The 25,303-nt window shown below is 38.3% G+C and overlaps 1 protein-coding gene across 1 annotated transcript in view; it reads left to right on the top strand.

The window, feature by feature from the left end:
* Nucleotides 1-25,303, top strand: part of LOC126282035 (vascular endothelial growth factor receptor kdr-like) — a 234,689-nt gene that overhangs the window by 135,391 nt on the left and 73,995 nt on the right. Inside the window, exon 5 of the mRNA XM_049981447.1 lies at nucleotides 22,790-22,961. Coding sequence (XP_049837404.1) covers nucleotides 22,790-22,961 — 172 coding nt within the window. The remainder of the gene's footprint in view (nucleotides 1-22,789; nucleotides 22,962-25,303) is intronic.

The raw sequence follows: 25,303 nt of genomic DNA on the forward strand, positions 1-25,303 counted from the left end.
GCTTTGTTGCAACTCAGGTCTTTCAGTGCTCTGTCAAACTCTTCACGCAGTATCGTATCTCCCATTTCATCTTCATCTACATCCTCTTCCATTTCCATAATATTGTCCTCAAGAACATCTCTATTATATAGACCCTCTATATACTCCTTTCTGCTTTTCCTTCTTTGCTTAGAACTGGGTTTACATCTGAGCTCTTGATATTCATACAAGTGGCTTTCTTTTCTACAAAGGTCTCTTTAATTTTCCTGTAGGCAGTATCTATCTTACCCCTAGTGAGATAAGCCTCTATATCCTTACATTTGTCCTCTAGCCATCCCTGCTTAGCCATTTTGCACTTCCTGTTGATATCATTTTTGAGACGTTTGTATTCCTTTTTGCCTGCTTCATTTCCTGAATTTTTATATTTTCTCCTTACATCAATTAAATTCAATATTTCTTCTCTTCTATTACCCAAGGATATCTACTAGCCCTCGTCTTTTTACCTACTTGGTCCTCTGCTGCCTTCACCACTTCATCCCTCAAAGCTACCCATTCTTTTTCTACCATATTTCTTTCCCCCATTCTTGTCAATTGTTCCCTTATGCTCTCGCTGGAACTCTGTACAACCTCTGGTTTAGTCAGTTTATCCAGGCCCCATCTCCTTAAATTCCCACCTTTTTGCAGTTTCTTCAGTTTTAATCTACAGTTCATAACCAATAGATTGTGGTTTATCCACATGTGCTCCTGGAAATGTCTTACAATTTAAAACCTGGTCCTAAATCTCTGTCTCACCATTATATAATCTATCTGAAACCTGTCAGTATCTCCAGGCTTCTTCCATGTGTACAACCTCCTTTTATGATTCTTGAACCAAGTGTTAGCTATGATTAGGTTGTGCTCTGTGCAAAATTCTACCAGGCGGCTTCCTCTTTCATTTCTCACCTCCAATCCATATTCACCTACTACAGTTCCTTCTCTCCCTTTTCTTACTGATGAATTCCAGTCACCCGACTATTAAATTTTCATCTCCTTTCACTATCTGAATAATTTCTTTTATTTCATCATATATTTCTTCAATTTCTTAATCACCTGCAGAGGTAGTTGGCATATAAACTTGTACTACTGTGGTAGGCATGGGCTTCGTATCTATCTTGGCCACAATAATGCGTTCACTATGCTGTTTGTAGTAGCTTACCCACATTCCTATTGTCCTATTCATTATTAAACCTACTCCTGCATTACCCCTATTTGATTTTGTGTTTATAACCCTGTAGTCACCTGACCAGAAGTCTTGTTCCTCTTGCCACCGAATTTCACTAATTCCCACTATATCTAACTTCAATCTATCCATTTCCCTTTTCAAAGTTTGTAACCTACCTGCCAGATTAAGGGATCTGACATTCCATGCTCCGATCCGTAGAATGTCAGTTTTCTTTCTCCTGATAACGACATCCTCTCGAATAGTCCCCGCCCGGAGATCCGAATGTGGGACTATTTTACCTCCGGAATGTTTTACCCCAGAGGACGCCATCATCATTAAACCATACAGTAAAGCTGCATGCCCTCGGGATAAATTACGGCTGTAGTTTCCCCTTGCTTTCAGTTGTTATGATCAGATATATGTTGTAGTATTAGATATATGTTGTAATATTTTGATGATGATGTATCACTCAGAAATGTCAGACATTTTGTGGTCTTTCATCTTCATACTTGATAATGGCTATAAAGCTAATTTGTGATAATGCAGAATAAATGGATATTAAAACCTACAGTCAAATGGTGTAAATTCCAAAGAAGACCCCAACCAAGAAAAAATTCGTTAACAGCAGTTCTTTTGATCTGCAAGATGTATAGCAGAACCTAAGAATTTTATTTATTTATTTATTTATCTGTGCTGCAGTTGTGCCTATGTAAGGTGATGAAAGTGATTTGTGTAGGCTTTTTCATGAATACCTCTTCAGTAGCCCACCACTCTGTAGACGTTCACATATTCCTATGACCACTGGCACATTATGATAATGAACTGATGCTGTTTCTGTTGTGAACTCACCGAAACAGTTATAAATTTATTTCTACAGCTGCCATATTATCAGCAATTGAATTCTCAAATTAATACATTACATCCAAATGGATTTTGGCTGTATTTACACAAACCTTATTAATATCACCAAATCCCAAACACAGATAAGACAATTTTTCACAAAGTTTTGCAAACATAGTGTTTAAACATTATATGCTTCCATTCTTTGATATGCTGCTAGCACTAGTCACACAAAAAAATCATTAAAATACTAAACTTTTATATACATGCAAATAGAGCAAAGTAGATTATTACATTTCCTTATAATGTACTAATAGGGCAATTAAAGGAGAAGTGTTCCATGTAAGGAAGAATAGAATCACGCAGCTGAGGAGGCATTACTTGGCATGAAATCCTTTCACTATAAAGCAGTGAACACCCTACCTTCTCAGGATTCACACTTACATTGACTCCTCTTGCAGTGTAAAATGCCCCCTTTAAAGGTGTGAGAGGAGGGAAACATTTTAATTGCCTATGATACTGAGTGAGAGTACGATATACAGTTTTTATAGTTCTATCTATAAATGGATAGTGGTAATAATGAGTTCTCAATCATACCATTGGAGCAACATAATAATTTGGGTCTCCAACATGCACAAACACAAAGATGATTGAAACCTAGAAAATTTTAATCACAGTTAATAAAAGTTCACCTAATAACTTAGCTGTTCCACGTGATGAGATACTTAGCTTTCATATCCTCAGGGGTTGTTGCTTAAGAAACTCCCAGAGTTTGAGGTTGCTGATGTACTAATTCTCAAATTAGTATCACCTTTCTGGGTTTTTATTGTGACTGATTAATATATACATTGCTGGTAGATACATTTTATCATCTGACAGCCTCCGAAAGAGTCTCACATGAACAACTTCAGAAAGACAATAATGCAGGCTGACTGACTGATTTCCTCTTACTACTACATCCTTCCTGACTCCACACTGCTGTGCTCTGCCTGTGTGGCTCATGCGTGACTTCCTCTTATACAAAACTAAACAGCTGAATGCATTGTTAAATGTAATATTTATAAAATAACTATTAAGTCATTAGATGATTTCAGTTACTTATATTAAAAAGCATGCCTTGTATGTTCTGATATGCAATTTGGAAGAGTTTACTTAATTTCATATTTGCATTTTAGTTAATTATAAACAAACTACTTTGAATAAGATATTTTTATTGGTGTTTTGGATAGCTATCAAGTAGAGATATAATTTTAAATGACTTATAATGAACAAACATTGTGGCTTTTTAGAAAGAAGTAAGTTTTCAAGAATATGTGGGCAACATGGCTACACAGTTCATACCATGAAATTTCAGAGTTGTATTATTAACAAATGGCTTACTTCCCTTAGTTGCTAAAATAAATTGGATAACATATTAATGTGTAATTTAACCTGAAATAGTAAACTCATTTGAACTAATTTTTTAAAGGGCAATTTATTACTGGTACTGGGTAAAGACGTAACAGTATCAAGTCCAGAAAGTTAAAAATTCAAGCTAAAATGATCTCTTCAGAGAATGTTGACATGATGGAATTTAAGATAGGAACAGGAAGGTTGTACCATTTCAGTACTCCCCCAAAGAGGTTTTACTAACCAAAGGTTAGGAAGGTGGAATGTAGGCAACTTGGAAAAAGATTTACAATCCTTTTCCCAGTGGTAAACTGTCAAATATAGGTGTAAATACCAAAAATAGTGAGATACAAGTGGTCTGAAGTACCATAAACATTAAATTATATAAGAGAAACCATGGGTCATATGCAAAATTATCAAGGCATAGCTTTAATAGTGTGTAACACTTTAGAGACAAACAATATGAAATATTAGAGTTTACAGGGGCATGAGATTTTAATTACAACAATCATACTAAAAGCATATTTGAGATTCTGCTAAAGTGAGGACCAAAACAAAATCTAAAACATGTAACATAGGATTCCTGTCTAATACAAAATCCATTTTTATATTCATCTTGGAATTTCATTTTCTGCATAAGTTATTTCTTTCGGTGGGATCTCCACGCTCTACAGTCCAATGTGGCACTTCAAGCTACACTGTCTTTTCAGTACCTGAAAAAATACAAAGTATAAGTTTCCATTCTAATAGATGACATCACCTACAATAAACAAAAGTTTCTGAGTTATGATAGACACAACAAAAAGATTCGCACAATTATAGCTTTCAGCCATTAAGGCCTTTGTCAGCAGTATACACACACACACACACACACACACACACACACACACACACACACACACACACACACACACACACACAAACGCAACTTGCACACACGTCTGCCGTCCCAGAGAACTGAAACCACACTGTGAGCAGCAGCACCAGTGCATGATGGGAGTGGCGACTGGGTGGGGGTAAGGAGGAGGCTGGGGCATGGAGGGGGAGGGATAGTATGGTGGGAGTGGCTGACAGTGAAGTATTGCAGTTTAGACAGAGGGCAGGAGAGAAGGTGCAGAGGGGGAAGGGGGTAAGTAAGGGAAAGGAGAGAAATAAAAAGAAATTAAAAGACTGGGTGTGGTGGTGAAATGACGGCTGTGTAGTACTGGAATGGAAACAGGGAGGGGGCTGGATGGGTGAGGACAGTGACTAACGAAGTTTAAGGCCAGGAGGGTTACGGTAACATAGAATGCATTGCAGGGAAAGTTCCCACTTGCGAATTCAGAAAAGCTGCTGTTGGTGGGAAGGATCCATATGGCACAGGCTGTGAAGCAGTCATTGAGATGAGGGATATCATGTTTGGCAGCGTGTTCAGCAACAGGGTGGTCCACTTGTTTTTTGGCCACAGTTTGTCAGTGGCCATTCATGCAGACATACAGCTTGTTGGTTGTCATGCCTACATAGAATGCAGCACAGTGGTTGCAGCTTAGCTTGTAGACCACATGACTGGTTTCGCAGGTAGCCCTGCCTTTGATGGGATAGGTGATGTTAGCTACTGGAATGGAGTAGATGGTAGTAGGAGGATGTATAGGACAGGTCTTGCATCTAGGTCTATTGCATGGATATGAGCCATGAGGTAAGGGATTGGGATGGACGAGTATATTGTATAGGTTCAATGATTGCAGAATACCATGGTAGGAGGGGTGGGAAGGATAGAGGGCAGCAAATTTCTCATTTCAGGGCATGACAAGAGGTAATTGAAACCCTGGCGGAGAATGTAATTCAGTTGCTCCAGTCCCGGATGGTACTGAGGAACTGAGTTACGAGGGGAATGCTCCTTTGTGGTTGGACTGTGGGAGTTTGGGAGGTGGTGGAAGACTGAGAAGATAAGGCAAGGGAGATTTGTTTTTGTACAAGGATGGGAGGATAATTACGGTCAGTGAAGGCTTCAGTTAGACCCTCGGTATATTTTGAGAGGGATTACTCATCACTGCAGATGTGACAACCATGGATGGCTGTGCTGTACGGAAGGGACTTCTTGGCATGGAATGGGTGGCAGCTGTCGAAGTAGAGGTATTGCTGATGGTTAGTAGGTTTGATAAGGACGGAGCTATTGATGTAGCCATCTCTGAGGTGAGGGTCAACATCTAGGAAGCTAGATTGTTGGGTTGAGTAGGACTACGTGAAGCAAATGGGGGAGAAGTCATCAATGATTTGGAGGAATTTGAATAAGGTGTCCTCACATTGAATCCAGATAGCAAAGATTCATCAGTGTGTCTGAACCAGGTGAGGGGTTTAGTATTTTGGGTTTTTAGGAAGGATTCCTCCAGATAGCCTATTAATAGGTTGGCATAGGATGGTGCCATGTGGGTGCCCATTGCCATACTGCGGATTTGTTTCATGGAATGCCTTCAAAGGAGAAGTAATTGTGGGTGAGGATATAGATGGTCATGGAGACTAGGAAGGACGTTGTTGGTTTGGAATGCAAAGGGCATCTGGAAAGATAGTGTTTGATAGCAGTAAGGCCATGGGTATTAGGAGGTGTCATCAGTAGTGATGAGCAGGGCCCCGTGTGGTAATGGGACACGAACTGTGGAGAGTTGATTGTGGAAATGGTTGATATCTTTTATAAAAGACGATAGGTTCCAGCCACAGTGGGTCGTTTTGGGTGGTTGGGTTTATGGACATTGGGAAGCATGTAGAAGGTGGGAGTGCAAGGAGTGGTAGGGGTAAGTAGAGAGATGGACTCTGGGGAGAGGTTCTGGGATGGGCCTAAGGATTTAAGTAGTGACTGGAGATCCTGCTGGATTACTGGAATGGGATCACTGTGGCATTGTTTGTAGATGGAAGTAGCTGACAGCTGATGGAGTCATTCTGACATGTAATCCTTGCAGTTCAAAATAACGGTGGTGGAGTCTTTGTCTACAGATAGGGTTATAAGGTCGGCATCATTGCTGGTGCAGGTTCCACATTACTGCCTCTGATATAATTAAGCCTATACTTTAAAACTGATCGCTCTCCCTGTGTCAGTCCCTGTGTTTTGCATGTTATCTTTCGCACTTTTCCAGTGCCACTCGATCTTACATCTCTACCTACAAACCCCTCCCCAACCCCCACACTTTCTCCATTCTATCCCTGTTTGCACCACTAAATCCACCTCATCCAGTCACATGTGCCATCGCCTTCTTTACGCTTATCCACCCTCAAACCTGCTACCCACAGTAATATACATATATTTATTTATGATTAGCTATTCTCTACTTTGACCCTTGTGACTTCTCACCAATTTTAGAGAGTTTTCATCTTCCGCTATCGCCGTCTTCCTCAGATTTCATCTCGTTTTTTCCCCTTGTGCATCCATTTCGTCCTTTTCGTATTATTCACACGTATTTGGGTTTAATTTTGCATAATTTTTCGGACATAATTCTACTTTCTTAGGTAATTTTTCGCATTTTTTGCACCACCATAGATCCTTGCTCTTTCCATCTGCATCAATACAGAAAAGTTTCCTTATCCCTAGCCAGGTCCCAGTCCCACATACTGTTACTGCGTTGTTGCTTGGCTCATGAAATCCCCCCCTAAAGGCCTCACCATCAAATTACCCTACTCTGGTTGCCACCCCTCCTTCCACAATGGCCTCCACCTGTTCAGATTCCGCCAATCCTTAGCCCTCACCAACATAGTCCTGCAAAACCATATCAACCAAGCCCAATCCTCCTTGCAGTACCTTCTCTCCATACAAAAAATTCTCCTGCTATGTAATCCCAAATTTCTGGTACCCATAACACACATTGAAACTCCCACCACAACACAGAACCCAGAACCTAAACAGACCCGCAACACAGTTATGAACCTTTCCTCCAGAAGCCTTAGTCCCATAGAAATATCAGTCCTTTCCAAAGTCCTCACTTTCTGCCCCAATCCCAAATTCAGCGATGCAGGACTAGTTAAAGATCTTCTCTCCTTCTCCCAGCCCCTACAGTGGAAACACTTTTTCGCCACCAGCGTAACCAATCAGACTCAAGCAAAGATCAATATTGAACCTTACCTAACCACCCCCTGTTCACTTTCCAGAATTTCTTAATGTCAAACCCGGCCTCACCATCATTCCCCAAATCCTTCAACATGCAAACTAACCTTACATCTGCAGGAAGAACCGCAGTTTGCCATCTAAAAACTGATCCTGACCTTATAATCCTACCTGCAGACAAAGGCTCCAGCACCGTTGTATTGAACCACAAGGATCACATGGCAGTAGGACTCTGTCAGCTGTCAGATATTTCCACCTACAAACCATGCCCCAATAATCCCATTCCAGTAATTCAGCAGGATCTCCAGTCACTACTCAAATCCTTAGGCCCATCCCAGAACCTCTCCCAGAATCCATGTCTCTACTTAACCCTTACCACTCCCCGTACATCCACTGTCTACATCTTCCTAAAGTCCATAAACCCAACCACCCAGGATGCCTCATTGAAGCCGGTTACTGTGCCCCCACTGAGTGAATCTCTGCTCCCATAGACCAACACCTTCAACCTATTACCTGGAACCTATCCTCTTACATATAAGATACCAACCATTTCCTCAACCGACCCTCCACAGTTCCTGTCCCTTTACCACATGGGGCCCTGCTCATCACTATTGACGCTACCTCCCTGAACACTAACATTCCTAATGCCCATGGCCTTACTGCTATCAAATGCTATCTTTCCAGATGCCCTATGGATTCCAAACCAACAACCTCCTTCCTAGTCTCCATGACCAACTATATCCTCACCCACAATTACTTCTCCTTTGAAGGCATTACATGAAACAAATCCGCAGTATGGCTATGGGCACGCACATGGCACCATCCTATGCCAACCTATTAATGGGCTATCCAGAGGAATCCTTCTTAAAATCCCAAAATACTAAACCCCTCACCTGGTTCAGATTCACTGATGAATCTTTGCTATCTGGATTCAATGTGAGGACACCTTATTCACATTCCTCCAAATCATTGATGACTTCTCCCCCATTTGCTTCACGTAGTCCTACTCAACCCAACAAGCCCGCTTCCTAGATGTTGACCCTCACCTCAGAGATGGCTACATCAATAGCTCCGTCCTTATCAAACCTACTAACCACCAGCAATACCTCTACTTCGACAGCTGCCACCCATTCCATGCCAAGAAGTCCCTTCCGTACAGCACAGCCATCCATGGTTGTCACATCTGCAGTGATGAGTAATCCCTCTCAAAATATACCGAGGGTCTAACTGAAGCCTTCACTGACCGTAATTATCCTCCCATCCTTGTACAAAAACAAATCTCCCTGGCCTTATCTTTCCAGTCTCCCACCACCTCCCGAAGTCCTATAGGCTGGCCACAAAGGAGCACTCCCCTCATACCTCAGGTACCTCAGTACCATCCGGGACTGGAGCAACTGAATTACATTCTCCGCCAGGGTTTCGATTACCTTTCGTCGTGCCCTGAAATGAGAAATGTCCTTGCCCACTATCCTTCCCTCCCCTCCTACCGTGGTATTCCACCATCCACTGAAGCTACACAATATACCTGTCCATCCTTACACAAACTGAAATGCATAAATTTTTGATGGTCTTATCTATAACAAACTGCTTCCAAACTTTCGATGTAAATTGAGTCCCACTCTCAAATAGGATTGCTTTTGGATTACCCACACTAGTGAAGTAATCATTGACAAAACACTGAATATATCTGTGGCTAACAGCATTCTTCATTGGATTCAGCATAACTAATTTAGTGAACAAATCCACATCTACAAACACATAAGAATAACCCTTCCTTGAACAAGAAAGTTGACCATAGAAGTCGACTCCAATGAGCCCAGACTTAACTTTAGGAATAATGCTATGTAGGAATCCTTTATGACTTTGATTCATCACGTTTACCCATTGACATCTATCACAAGTTGCAATGTAAGACTTCACGCACCTAGAGATTTAATTAAATAAACATTTTTGTGCAACTTCTGGGTGCACTTCATAGTGCTACAATGTCCAAAACTTCCATGTACAAGCTGAATAATCAAATCAATGTGCTGTTTAGGCCAGCATAATTTCCACTGATCTGAATCAGATCTACGTCTTCTAAACAGAATTCCCATACCCCTTTTTTCCAAGTAAGCTCTTTACCAACTTAAGGTCTTCGCCCTGATTTTCATATCTCCTCAGTTGTCCACATATCTTAACTATTGGTTTTTCGCCTTTTACACTTTTGATAAACATGATTCTGACATTTTTATCATCTTGTATCCTGACATTTTTCTGCTCATTCCCTATTGCCAATGTAGCTGGGGCACCTGCAACACAGTTCTGCTTACCCTTAACATGTAAAATAGTATAATCAACCTTTTTTAAGAACAAGACCCAATGTGTCATCCTGTTATGAAAAGTTTACATACCTGCAAATAGCATAAAGCTTTATGATCATTAAAACAATGACCTTATGTCCAGTAAACTTTGAATCCCCACACAATGGCAGTGTTCCTTTTTCTGTTACTGTATAGCTTCTCTTGTGTTTTAACAAACTATGGTTTGCAAACCTGATTGCACACTGCTCCTTCTGTCCATCTACCTCCTTTTGCTGGAATAAATAAGCACCTAAGCCATAGTCACTACCATCTGTCATAAGACAAAATGGTAAAGTAATATCAGGTCTATGTAAAATTTAACTGTTACAAAGTTGTTTTTAATCTCATCAAAAGCTAACGGGCAATCAGTTGACCATCCCAATATTGTGTTTTCCCTTAAAAGATGATATAAACTAGGTTCATTTAAAGCTTGAGTCCTAACATATTTGCAATAAAAATTGCATAGACCAAAAAATGACCTTAACTCCTTCTTATTTCTAGGTTTAGTAAATTTAGCAATAGCTTTAATTTCATTGAGATCAGGTAATATTCCTTCTCCACAAATAGTCTGTCCCAAAAAGTTCACAGTTCTTACACCAATATTTATATTTAGCCAACTTAAGTTTCATGCTCTCTCCCTGAACATATTAGCTACCTCTTTGATTGTACTGTGTTGAAGTGAAATGTTTATGTTAATCTGTCTGCTGTGTACTATATCTATGTCTTTGGTTGGTGTCATACTATAAAATACATGTGTCTTGTTATAGCAACTATGTTGTGTGTATGATTTATGTTGTGACCTTCAGTTCTTTCTTGAAGTTTCTGCAATAGGAACTGGGCATTGCAATTTTACATTTCGTGACACCAGGAACGCTTTAGTGTGTGTTGTGTGCTATGCGTGGTTTGTATTGTATATACGTGAACAATTGCTGTATGTTTCTCTTGTGGAATGTTTGCGGTTGTAAATCTGGACTGTTTTACGGGACTGCAATGGATTTTCATGGTATAGAAAAGCTGTGTGGTTCTGAAACTTGGACTATTTGGAAGTTTGCAGTAAGAAATTTATTATGTGCATCATATGATGCATACAAAGTGTGTATTGGTGATGTAGAAAAACTGGCGGCTTTGCCAGCAGATGCAACATTGACACAAATAGATGTGTTTAATGCTGTGCTAAAAACATGGGACAAAGCTGATCATGCAGCGAGTTGGATTATTGTTAGAACTGTAGAAGCAAAAATCATGGCATTGTTGGTTGCATGTGAGAGTGCACAAGATATGTGGTACAAGTGTTTGAACAGAAAACAAAGCAAGCTGCACATTCTGTTCAATCAGAATTTTTCAATTTTTACACGAGTTCAGGTGATGATATGGTCACACATCTTGCTCATTTTGAAAACTTGGTTCTTCAAATGCAGCAACTCAATGTGAAACCTGATGAATCATCATTAATGGTGTGACTACTTGACACACTGCCTGACAGTTAAGAAAGTCTGCAACAGTCATGGTGGGCGAGATCTGAAGATCAACAAACACTAAAACACTTAATGGACTTGATAACTTCTGATGGCAGTTGTCATGCTTGTCGGAGGGAGAAATGAGACGAGGTAGTTGCACTTTTCGCTGCCAAAGCATACATTAAAAATGCAGATGGCACCACTATGAGGAATGTTACTTCATCAAACAAATATGAAAAGTCTACAAACAAAAATGAGCTCAAATGTTTTGGCTGTGGTGGATTTGGCCATATTAAAAAAATATGTCCAGATGTAAAACACAAACAAAAAACCACCCAGAACCAAAATAAAAGTGTTTTACCTGACCAGGCTATCATTGGTGAAGTACTAAGTGCAGAATTGGATGAGGAATTGTGGATCGCTGATTGTGGAGCGATGAATCACATGGCTAAGAAAATGGAGTGGTATACATCATTTACTAAGTTTGCAACACCACTGCAGATGTGAATGGACAATGATTCAACTATGAATGCACTAGGAAAATGAATTATTTATTTTGAAGCTTTTGTCAATCGATAACGGAAGTTATCCCATATGGATAATGTTTTGTATACTTCTGAAGGGTGAAGAAATCTCTTTTCTGTATCATCTGCTATGAATAAGGGATTAGACTTTTATTCATTGAAAGACAAGTGTAAGTTCTGAAACAATGGCGTTGTACAAGTATGTGGCATACCTAGTGGCAATTTATTGAAGATGTTGATTTGAGTGACAAAACAAATTCAGCCTTGTGATCCTGAGGTAAATCTTGCGTCAAAGGACTCTCTGCAGATTTGGCATGAAAGCTTGAGTCATCAAAACAAACGTCATGTCCAACAATTCTTGAAGCAGCATGGTGTTGAAGTTGAAGACTGGTGAAGAATTTTGTGAGGCACATGTTATGGGGAAGCATAATCACAGCAGCTTTCAGTTAAAACAGCAGCGTGCCACACAACCTGGAGATGTGACTCGTGCTGATCTGTGTGGACCTATGAAGTGTGAATTGCTGGGAGAAGCAGAATATTTTCTTTGCTTCACTTGTGACTTTCCAAGATTATGCATGCTACATTTTCTCAAGCAGACGTCTGAGACTGCAGACAAGACTGCAGAAAAGGTGAGCATTGTGAAGAATTTTTGGGTTAACGGAAACTTCCAATTCCACCCATCTGCTTTGACCAATAACGTCCCAACATGGCTGTAAAGGCCGCTCACAACACTTCCCACATTGCGACTATGACGTCATAATGTGAACATGACAACAAACACAAAAATAGATTGAAAAATCATCAAATACATATTCCTCCAAAAATATAATGAAACTAATGGGACAAGCGAGGGAAATTGGGGGATTTTGGGTGGTGACAAATTATAAATAAACACACACCACTAAACCAAACGATAAAATAAAATGACCACAACCTTCCCAAAATCAAGTAAAACCAATATCCACTGGAATCGAACAATTTCCCCTGACCTATATAGGTCAACAGCAGTTACCAATGCCACACTAAAAGTCTCAAAACTGTCACCACCACCACACTTAATCCTACAAACCTACAAAATCAAAATTAGAATCGAACACTTCCCTTGAGCTGTTATCCTTATGACATCTCTACATATAGCCATTCCTGATCCGAGGCACCAGAACTTTAGTGAGCCTCATTTCTTCGTGACACACTGAACACTTCACGACTTCAGCCAACAGACCGAATAGCTGAAGAAATTTTATTAGAGACAATGCACTGTCCCCCATCATTGCCGACAACTGAAAACTGTCGACCTTGTCAGTCATATCCACACCTACCAAAGACATAAACAAAGCGATTTACCAAAATTCACACGACAAACAGAAAAAAACTATAGCAACGTTGATGCAATAAAACCAAAATCGTTAACTCTTTGAAAAATATTCTGCTGAAAGCACAGTCACCACTGATACCACACTGTGCAGTGCTACCATGCAAATGAACCCCATACACCACATAACACGCTAACCATAAACACACCGCCAGAGAGAACCACCAACTACAACAACACGCCACCTATAAACATGCCACACACGCAAACAAAACCAAAAACATCACCTGACACACAGCACATAAACACACCACCAGAGAGCACCACCAGTCACATCAAAATGACACCTACAAACACGCCACTCTCCCAAAGTAAACTCCACACTGTCGTGACATCACACTCCACAACATCTTTAAATCATGGGTCAAAGCCGATGGGTGGAATCGGATGCTTCCGTACACCCGAATTTTTGCGGTAAACTACCAAAAGCATTTCAATGTGATGGTGGACAAGAATTTGATAATACTGAAGTTAAAGATTTGATGAAATTAAATGGCATACAACTTGTCATCACAAATACTTATACTCCAGAACAGAATAGATGTGCTGAGCACACTAACAGAACAGTTGTGGAGCTAGCTCGAACCACGTTGCTAGCTCAGGGCCTGCCTAAGTTTTTATGGGCAGAAGCAGTGAACAAAGCTGTTTATGTGTTAAAAAGAACCGGTGCATGTCATGTGGATGGCAAAACCCCTTATGAGGTATTAACTGGATTGATGATACAGCTAAATAAACTTCATATTTTTGGGGTGAAGTGTTTTGTTCATATTCTGAATGAAAAGCGAAAGAAATGGGATCCAAAAGGAAAACCAGGAATCTTTGTTGGTTATTCTGATGCATTGATGGTTTTCGAGTGTGGATTGAATCAGAAAAATGGATTATTTGGAATAAGGATGCTGTTTTTGAACCTGAGAAAACTGGCAGGAGAATGGTGTTACTCCAAGTGAAACACGCAATGAAGAATTGAAGAATCATGAAGATGCAAGTGTGTTTAAGGAACCTACAAAAGAAAGCTCTAGTGAAAGAGAATTGAGCTGTAGGCAACAACTGAAATAAATGAGCCAAAGAATTATACAGAGGCTATTAATTCTGTAGACCATGAACACTGGAGAAGAGCAATGGAGGAAGAAATGACTTCATTGAAAGAAAATGCTACATTTACTTTGGAACCTCTGCTACCAGATCATAAGCCCATTACAAACTGTTGGGTTTATAGAATTAAGTGTAAGGCTGATGGTAAAATTTCATAATGACCAGGAGAGTGGTGTACTGACCCAATGCCCCTCCTATCCGCATCCTCCACAGAGGATGACATGGCGGTTGGATGGTCCCGGTAGGTCACTCGTGGTCTGAAGATGGAGTGCTGGTGGTAAAATTGATTGCTATAAAGCAAAACTAGTGGTTTGTGGATTTTGTCAACAAAAGGTTTTGACTATAATGAAACGCTCAGTCCTGTTACTAGATATGATACAATTAGAGCAATTTTGAGTGTTTCTCCTAGTGAGCAACTTCAGTCGGCACAATTCAATGTAAAATCTGCTTTTTTGAATGGCTTCTTAAAGGAAGAGATATATATGGAGGAGCCTGAGGGATTTAGTGATGGAACTGATCGGGTATGCAAACTTCACAAAAGTTTATATGGACTAAAACAATCTCCAAGGTGCTGGAACCAATGGGTCTAGAACTTCAGTAAGGCAGATCCATGTTTGTTCTATCGAGAAAACTGCAATGACAAGTTGTTGGTAGTTCCATATGTCGATGATGGATTAATATCTGCAAGTAAGATGAAGGGTATTGAAGTTTTCCTAAATTAAATTCAAGATGAGTTTAAAATTACTGTTGAGCCAGTAGGATATTTCTTAAATATTAATGTTGTGTGTCAGGATAATGTATCAATAGAGATTAATCAAGAAAGTTACACAAAAGATATTCTTCAACGGTTTAACATGACAGAGGCAAATCCTGTGTCAGCTCCAGTTGAGCAGTATCTGCGCCAAATGAGTTAGCCAGTGATAAACCAACTAATGCTCCATATTAAGAATCAGTTGGCTGTTTTATGTATTTAGTTGTGGGTACAAGGCCCGATATAGCATTTGCAGTGAGCTATGTGTCAAAAATTTTTGAGAATTCTTGAGAAAATCTCTGGTCTGTGGTAAAAAGATTTCTAAAGTATATAAAAGGTTAAGTTTCATTGGGTATAAAATATGATGCTAGCCGTGCAAACAGAACACTGAAGATATATACTGATGCTGAGTATGCCAGTGATCCAGCAACCTAATGCTCAGTCAGTGGAGTGATTGCAAGATTTTGTGGAGGAGCAGTTACCTGTGCTAGTAGGCAGCAACATTGTATATCACTGTCAACAACAGAGTTGGAGTATGTGGCTGCCAGTGAAGGGGCAAGAGAAGGAATATGGCTATCTAAGCTCTATGAAGGAATTACACCACTAGAGAGTGTTCCTGTTTTTCTTATTGATAATGCAAGTGCTATTAAACTGGCCAAAAATCCTGAATTTCACAAGAGGTCAAAGCATATTGATGTTTGCATGCACTACATCCATGAGAAGATTCAAGAAGGCCAGCTAGCCATTGAGCATGTACTAGGCAATCAGCAAGCTGCAGATATTCTCACCAAACCACTGCCACATGTCTGGCTTAAATATTTAAGATCATTAATTGGAAAGCATTAAGTACAGCATTTAGCAAGATAAACATTTAGGGGGAGTGTTGAAGTGAAATGTTTATGTTAATCTCTCTGCTGTGTACTACTTCTGTGTCTTTGGTTGGTGTCACAAAATAAAGTACATGTGTCTTGTTATAGCAACTACATAGTGCATAGGCTTTGTGTTGTGCCCTTTAGTTCTTTCTTGAAGTTTTTGCAATAGGCTCTCTGGTTTCTTCAGTGGTAGCAGAGCTTGCTTTGTGTTTGTGTTTCACATTTGGACAAATTTTTTTAATATGGCCAAATCCACCACAACCGAAACACATTGACATGCTCGTTCCAGGTTTTGCTTGTTATGTCATCAGCATAAATTACCAGTTTTGAACATATTTCACTACTCAGCACAGGATTTAAGACTCTAATAAATTCTGCTGCAGATACATTTAAACCAAAAGATACTACACAATACTGATAGCCTTTACTAAAGAATAAGAAAGCAGTATATATCCTAGATTCTGATTCTGATGTCTGGTTGAAACCTGAGGCCAAATCTAGGCATGAAAAATACTTGACACCGTAAAACTTAATGAGTAATTCTTTCATTGACTCAAGATTCTCAGTTTCTTTTTCCAAAAATTTATTGAGATGGTGAGAATCAAGCACTAGCCTTACCCCATCATCCTTTTTCGTTACACAACCAAAGGGTTGTTGTTTTGGCTAGTACTCCTGTCAATAATCCACCACTTTAGCATCTTCTGCAGCTCTGTCTCCACTGCCTGTCTTTTACAAACAGGAACTGAATTATAAAAAAAGGCTGGTGCTCTTTCAGCCTTAACTTACATGCGTAGTTCTTAACCTTATCTGGTTTCTCAGTAAATATATCTGTATAGGATCTCAATACTTCTTTCAGTTCTGACTTGCCATCTCCAGTAAGCTTGTCTGCTTACTTTACCTTGTCAGCAACAAGTTGATCAAAATCCCCATCAGTTGTATCATTACTTGGCAAATCATCATGAACTATATAGCATCTTTCTACCTCAATGCCAAACCATACATTTATTACCAAATGTGTCATCAGCTTTAACCTCGTATAACTAGAAAAATATGTATCGGCATTAGAAAAATTTACTCTAAACTTCACCCAGTCAAATGTTACCTTGTTTTTCAAATATCCAACTCCCATTATAGGAAATTCAGTGGACTCAGAACTCTGTGTAACTCTGTCCCGGAATTTTTCAGAAATAGTATAAGTTGCACTACATGTGTCAGTCTAACAATCACCATGTCAATTGCCAACTGTGATTTTGGTGTATGGACTACCACATAAATCCTGTTATTTGTTAACATTAGTTTCTCTAACCAAATCATCCTCCATACCTTCAAAATATTAATCTTTCTGCAAGTGATTCTCATTGTCATTAGATAGCTGTATAGGTCAAAGTAGCACTTGTGCGCTTGTGCCACGAATGACTTCTAATGCATGACTGGACTTACAAACTGGACTTGAATAGGTGTATCCATTAGAGATGAAAGTAAAATCTGACTGAGAATGATCAATAAACTGACTATCTGAACTGAAATCAGACCCATCCTTACCGACATCACTGAAATGTTCAATAATCCTCTTATTTACCTCAAAATACTGTTCTAATGTCCTGGCATTCACACAAAATATCACTAATGTCGACTGGAAAAAGTTCACTCTCTTGATCCTCACCACTAGCCTTGTCATGATCAATAACTTCAATATAAATCATACCGTCCAGCTCTCCTAAATTACGTGTATCAGCTTCAACCACTAAATCATTAGTGTTGATACCATGCACCTGGGTGTGACACACTTCTACCACAACTAACTCAGGATAAGCTTGCCCCTCATGACAATTAGCCACATAAGTCTCCCACTTGGGGTACATTAAAATACCAATACCAAAGTAAACACTATCAACATCTACATCTTCCACAGAACATTCAGAGATACACAGTTTTACTAAAACAGCTTCTTCAAGTTCATAAGGAGCCACAATACATTTCTTTCCACTATACATCTATTTAATTATTACATCCCAAAACTGACTTTCAAAATAAGTTGCTTTAACAGGATAGTCACTTATTGCCTGGTCATGAAAATTCTTTACCCCCTGTACCTGACAGGCACCAGGTGAAGGTTTTAAAAGTTTTTCTGCTTCTGGTTACTGTGGTTTCTGTTCTGGTCATTACCACTATCATTCCTGTTACTGCTATTATTAATGTTATTAAAAGTATTATGGTTTCTCCTTTTACCATTCTGTCTGTTTTGCTGGTTGCGTTGAGATGACCTCCCATTGTAATTTTTGTTTCTGTTGTATTGTGAGTTATTAACCCTGACCTCTTCCTCAAAAGCTTTGTCAAGTTTACCAACATGTTTAAAAAAATCTGTACTGAATCATTGGGACTGCAAGCAAGGCCCCAATGAGCTTTCATTGGTAGATGTCTTTTCAAGACGTCCATAAGAATAATATCATCAAAACGTTTGTCAACGTGAGCAAGATTATGTAACTGTTTCTCATAAAATTCTCACAATCAAGAGATTACCTGGTCTGTACCTACTACTGTTCAAAAATGCTGTGTTGATGCCTGCTTGTTTATTTCTGGACCAGAATTTTTCAAGAACATCTGTTCAAATTCATTAAATGTTATGTTTAGCTTTATGTTATGACTAGTACATGACAATGCTTCACCATCAAGGAAATGTTTGGCTAGTTTAATTTTTGCAGAATCAGGCAAGTTTGGAGGAAAATTATCTTTACATTGCCATAGTAAGTCCACTGTGTGTATTTTAAAATCCCCAGGGAAGCTTTTAAGAGATAAATTGTCACAAAATTGTATACAATTTCCGCTGATTTGCAGATATGGCATTTTTGTTTTAATGTCACTTACTTGGATGTTAAACTGATCTAAATTTTCAAAGACTCAATATTATGAATCTGATCATTATTTAATTTTAATTTCTGTTTAATGAATTCACTTTCCTGCTCTACATATTCAAATGATTTTGAATTCACAGTTTCTTCTACCTAACTCAGCGTGAATAACATGTTCAATGTTCACGCGCAATAGTATGTAATCAACCTTATCATTTACTGTTCGAATTTCAAGGGCAGTCGACTCAAGTAAATGACTAAGTTTTGAAAGGGAGTTTGCTACTTGTTCCTGTGCAGTCTGAGTTTTCCTCTCCATTGTCTTAACCATGGCCTCCAGATTACTCTATTTTAGGTCACTGTTTTGACTTGTAAGTTCATTCTTTCAATCATTATTATGACTTGTAAGCTTGTCTTCCAAGAGTTGAGACTGACATGTAAGCTTGTGATCCAAGAGTTGAGATAATCTGTCTAATAAACCTGAGGCCTATTCACTTGGAGAAAATCCTAAGAAGTGTGATGCCTTGGATGACTGCAGGTTTAGTGTTGACAACTGGTGACACTGAGTATATGAAACCTCTCCAGTTGTATCAAGATTTGTTCTTTCCATATTTGAAGATAATATTTGGTAAAAATATGAAAAATAAACCTATAGTCATATGCAAATTCACAATAATCCTGCCTATTATGTCACACAACTAAAGAAATTTGGAAAACTGATAGCTGAGGAGAAGTAATGGCAAATTTAAAAATTGTACTCATCTCAAATGTGATCCAATGATCAGTTTCCACAATATACTTTCTGTCTTGTCCCAGATGTTGTCCAATAATCAACTGTCACCTGTTGCTTCAGAAAACCCGAGACTTTGAGGTTGTTGATGTACTAATTTTTGAATAAAACATAGAGTATATCAACTTTCTTCTTTTATATTTTGTTGTTGTGGTCTTCAGCCCAGAGACTGGTTTGATGCAACCGTCCATACTACTCTATCCTGCACAAGCTTCTTCATCTCCAACTACTGCAGCCTACATCCTTCAGAATCTGCTTACTGTATTCATCTCTTGGTCTCCCTCTACAGTTTTTACCCTCCACGCTGCCCTCCATTTCTAAATTGGTGATCCTTTGATGCCCCAGAACATGTCCTACCTTCCAGTCAAGTTGCGTCACAAATTCCTCTTCTCCCCAATTCTACATGCTTATTAGTTATGTGATCTACCCATCTAATCTTCAGCATTCTTCTGTAGCACCACATTTCGAAAGCTTCTATTCTCTTCTCGTCTAAACTAGTTATCATCCATGTTTCACTTCCATACATGGCTACACTCTATACAAATAATTTCAGAAATGACTTTGTGACACTTAAATCTATACTCAACGTTAACAAATTTCTCTTCTTCAGAAATGTTTTTCCTTGCCATTGCCAGTCTACATTTTATGTCCTTTCTATGTCGACAATCATCAGTTATTTTGCTCCCCAAATAGCAAAAGTCATGTACTACTTTATGTCTCTCATTTCCTAATCTAATTCCCTCACTATCACCTGATTTAATTTGACTACATTCCATCTTCATCATTTTGCTTTTGTCAATGTTCATCTCATGTCATCCTTTCAAGACACTGTCCATTCAGTTCAACTTCTCTTCCAGGTCCTTTGCTGTCTCTGTCCACGTTAAAATGTCATTGGCAAACTCCAGAGTTTTTTTCTCTCTCTCTTATTTTTTTCTTCTCTCTTCATAGATTTCAATTCCTACTCCAAATTTTTGTTTTGTTTTCTTTACTGCTTTCTCAATATACAGATTTGTGTCTCACTCTCTTCCCAACCAATGCTTCCCTTTCATGCAACTCAACTCTTATAACTACCATCTGGTTTCTGTACGAATTGTAAATAGCCTTTCGCTCCCTGTTTTTGACCCCTGCCACCTTCAGAATTTGAAAGAGAGTATTCCAGTCAACCTTGTCAAAAGCCTTCTCTAAGTCTACAAATGCTAGAAATGTAGCTTTGCCTTTCCTTAATCTGTCTTCTAAGATAAGTTATAGGGTCAGTATTGCCTCACATTTGTACGGAGGCCAAACTGATCCTCCCCGAGGTCAGCTTCTACCAGTTTATCTGTAAACAATTCATGTTAGTATTTTGCAGCCATGACTCATTAAACTGATAGTTCACTAATTTTCACATCTGTCAACACTTGCTTTCTTTGGGATTGGAATTATTATATTCTTCTTGACGTCTGAGGGTATTTCACCTGTCTCATACATCTTGCTCACCAAATGGTAGAGTTTTGTCAGGGCTGACTCTTCCAAGGCTATCAGCAGTTTTAATGGAATGTTGTCTACTCCCGGGGCCTTTTGACTTAGGTCTTTCAGGGCTCTGTTAAATTCTTCACACGGCTTCATATCCCCCATATCATCTTCATCTATGTCCTCTTCCATTTCCATAATATTGCCTCAAGTACACCACCCTTGTATAGATACTCTATATACTCCTTCCACCTTTCTACTTTCCCTTCTATTCTTAGAACTGGTTTTCCATCTGAGATCTTGATATCCATACAAGTGGTTCTCTTTTCTCCAAAGGTCTCTTTAATTTTCCTTTAAGCTGTTATCTATCTTACCCCTAGTGATATATGCCTCTACATCCTTACATTTGTCCTCTAGCCATCCCTGCTTAGCCATTTTGCACTTACTGTCAAACTCATTTTTGAGATGTTTGTATTCCTTTTTGCCTACTTAATTTAATACATTTTTATATTTTCACCTTTCATCAATTAAGTTCAATATCTCTTCTGTTACCCGAGGATTTCTACTAGCCCTCGTCTTTTTACTTTCTTGATCCTCTGCTGTCTTTACAATTTCATCTTACAAAACTACCCATTCTCCTTCTACTGTCGTTTCTTTTTCCCATTCTTGTCAATTGTTTCATAATTCTATCTTTGAAACTCTCTACAACCTCTGGTTGTTTCAGTTTATCCAGGCTCCATCTCCTTAAATTCCCACCATTTTGCAGTTTCTTCAGTTTTAATCTACAGTTCATAACCAGTAGATTGTGGTCAGAGTCCACATCTGCCCTTCAGAATGTCTTACAATTTAAAACCTGGTTCCTAAATCTGTCTAATCATTATGTAATCTATCTGAAACCTTCCAATGTGGTGGTCTAGGAATTTATAAAAGTTTATGAACCCATTTTATACATCTATATCAGGAAAGTCCTATTTATGAGTATAAGCACCACAAATTATGTAAAAATCTTAGCTAATGGCTGAGTCAATCAAGTCAAAAAACTGAGCTTTCATGCTTTTAAACTGATCCTTTTACAATTGAGAATGCCAGATAGAAAAAGCAAAAAACAAAAAAAAGATAAATTATTTGTGTGCAGAAATATGCTACCTCAGACACTCCACAAGGAAAGAAAGAAGAACCAAAGCAAAAATGGAATATTATGTGTTGGTTTTAATTACAGTATATTAAAACTTTTGTTGTTTCATCTGCTTTTGTAAAAATTCACTTGCCAATGAACAGGAAGTCAATTTTCAGAGCATAAATTCATTTCTTATCAAAAATAAACTATCTCTGCAATATTGCCCTAACATCAAATTCATTTCCTTAATATAAAATTAAATTTGAATGCAGCATACTACAGTTTGTTAATAGTCTGTTACTTGTTAATACCGCACTTCAGGAAAGAGTTTGACAGTAAAATTATTATGTAATTATTAGTCTGTTTGTTAGCTAAGTTAGTATCTTGTAGATTCTCTCATGACACAAAACAAAATAAATACATTTTTATACAGAAATTCTGATAAAACCATAATAGTCTTCACACATTGCGTGAAGTGCAGTTGAGTTAACTTGTTCATCTTTATATGCTATTACTTTTGTATTTTAATATATTTTCATCAAGTGTGTTAACAATGTCTATTAATTTCATTCAGTTACTAATGGAATCTTATGTGTAACTGTTCATTACATCTGTTTTTATTTTTTAATAAATTTAGTGAGTTTTAATTCTTCAGATATCTTTAAAACTTGGTAATATTGTTTTTATTTGACACTCAAGCTTCATGTTGGTGAAAATGATGACCTTGGTGTCATCGGATATGACCAGAAGGTGGGCTTCGTTCTGGAAAATGTCCAGATGATGCACAATGGATTCTATAGTTGCTGTGTACTTCCTGGTGGCATCTGCAGTGAAGATGAATGTCCTCGTATATATTCTCTTGAAGTGCTAAGTATGTAGTGAACTCTTGAATGTTGATATTGTTTTTAAAGGTTGCAATTCTATTAAGATATTGAAATTTGTGTTTGATATTCTGTATAATATGGGTTCCCCAAGTTTGGTAGTTGTAACAGCATTAATACATTTAAACCTGCTGATAATTTCTCTTTGTCACATCAGAATCATATAGGAGATCCAAAATGGGCAATAACCAGTTAGTGCCCAAATGACATTCTTATTATGAAACAAGAGAGACATTATTTTGTAGTAATGCTATACACTCTTTTAAACTGAGTCTCCTCTATTTGGGGTGTGCAATGCACAATTTTGTGGCTGTAGTTTAGCCAAAAGCACAGTATGTCATTGTCAGTTGAGGGTTGATAATGGATATGATACATTACCAGAGCTCCATTAAAAAAGAAAAGGTGCAGAGCCACAGCAGACTGTGAACAATGGAATACAAAGTGCTAAAATTATCATACATTTTTAGTATATGTGAAATGGGTTATTTACTGATGAAAGCATGTAACCAACTTAAAACTGGGCAGAAAACAGTGGCAATTAAAATGAATGCAACAATGTGGAGCTGTAAGGATCTGAGAATTGCAAAAGACCAATCTTTGTCACAGAAATAGATGCTGATGTTGTATGACTTCCCATTTTATCTCCCATTGTTGCTAAAAAGGTCAGTGTATTTGTTTGTATACTACTGTGTCGATGAATTAGGTATTATAGCTCTAAGACTCTCAACATATCCTATGTATTGTAATTAATGGATATCAGTTTCTATGTTTGAAAAGTATTTTACAGAATAATCTCATAACACACTGTTGACACAACCACCATAACAAATCTAAAACAGTACCAAAGCTGTCAGATTTTTGGTACTTTGGACTGTTTATAATTGTCAAAGATGTTGTAAGGAAAATGATTATAGTTAATATTGTGTACCATGTAGTTCAGCAGTCTGAGATTACTACTTGTGCTCTAAAAAGGAAAAATGTTTTTTTTATTGAGGATATTTTCTTAAGGAGACTAAAACAATGTAGCTCAAAAGAGGAAAAACAAATGTTTCTGAGTGGAAACAATAAATCTGTGTTATTTAAGCCATTGTCAAATATTAATTAGCCTCTGCTGCTAACTGTCTTTGTTGTGTAAATAGTGGACAAGGGGGTTGTATTTGATACTGCTGGCCCCTGTTTTTAGGCAAGTTAATAACACTGCATAAAGTCCTTCAATAGTCTGCAGCTGTAACATTTGCTATGAAACTCTGACTCTGACCCTGATGTTGGATTTCCAAAATGACAGAAATTATTCTTCTATCACATTATCGCACAGTTTGTCTCCTTCATTGAGGACTTATCCTCTCACTCAGTTGTCTCTCACAGAATTCCTTCCACACTCACGATGTTGACGCCTTTATTTTTAATATCTGTGATTGTTGTTTTGGCTTTTCCACATGCTGAAACTGTCCTTCTTACTTCTTCACGTCTCTCTTGCAGCAATTTCATCTTTAGTGTCATTGGACTCCCTATTGATTTCATTCATAAAAGACTTATATTACTATGTTTCCTTCTTCACGAGAAAATTTTTATGTTTCCTTCTTTCTTCAATCACTTGAGGTATATCTCCTGCCAGATAAGGTTCCTTCATTTAATTTCTACTAACTGTATATAAAATATGGGAAAAGCAGCCACTCACCTACAATGTTTTGATGCATGGAACAAAGAAACACACAACAGAAGATAGTATTCACCCTAGCCTTTGTGCACTACTTCTTTTTCTAGCAATAGCACTTACATTCACACAGACACTAACACAATCACACAAACACCCAAATGCTCACTCCTGTGGCCATGGAAAGACTAATTATTTTCTTGTAACTGTATTTGTCTGCCTAACTTCTGCTCCTTTTAGGGACATTTATTCCTCCATATCTGAACTGGTTACTGTGGAATTCTTTATCACTGTGTCTATTGGTGCAGGGAATTACAAACACAATTCATTTTTCCTCATTAGTTCAGTATCCCACTTCTTCTAACTTTGATTCTTTCCACAGACCACCAGTGAAAATCTCATGAATGGGGTCTGCCAATAGGTGGCACTAGTTGGGAATATGCGTCGGCTGGGAGGCAGGCTGAGATAATCAGTGCATTTACAGTAAGCATTGTGTCTGGATGATGCAGTGGTTAATGCAACTGCCTAGTAAGTAGGAGATTCTGGGTTCAAATCCCAGTTTGGCACACATTTTCAATCATTGTTGATTCTGTATAAAGTCCCTATGCAGCTGACATCAATAGTCCTTTCCTTTTCCTTTCCTTTCCTTGCTCCCTCCTCCACTTTCCATTTATGAAA

The sequence above is a fragment of the Schistocerca gregaria genome, chromosome 7, assembly GCF_023897955.1.
Source record: "Schistocerca gregaria isolate iqSchGreg1 chromosome 7, iqSchGreg1.2, whole genome shotgun sequence".
NCBI lineage: Eukaryota > Metazoa > Arthropoda > Insecta > Orthoptera > Acrididae > Schistocerca > Schistocerca gregaria.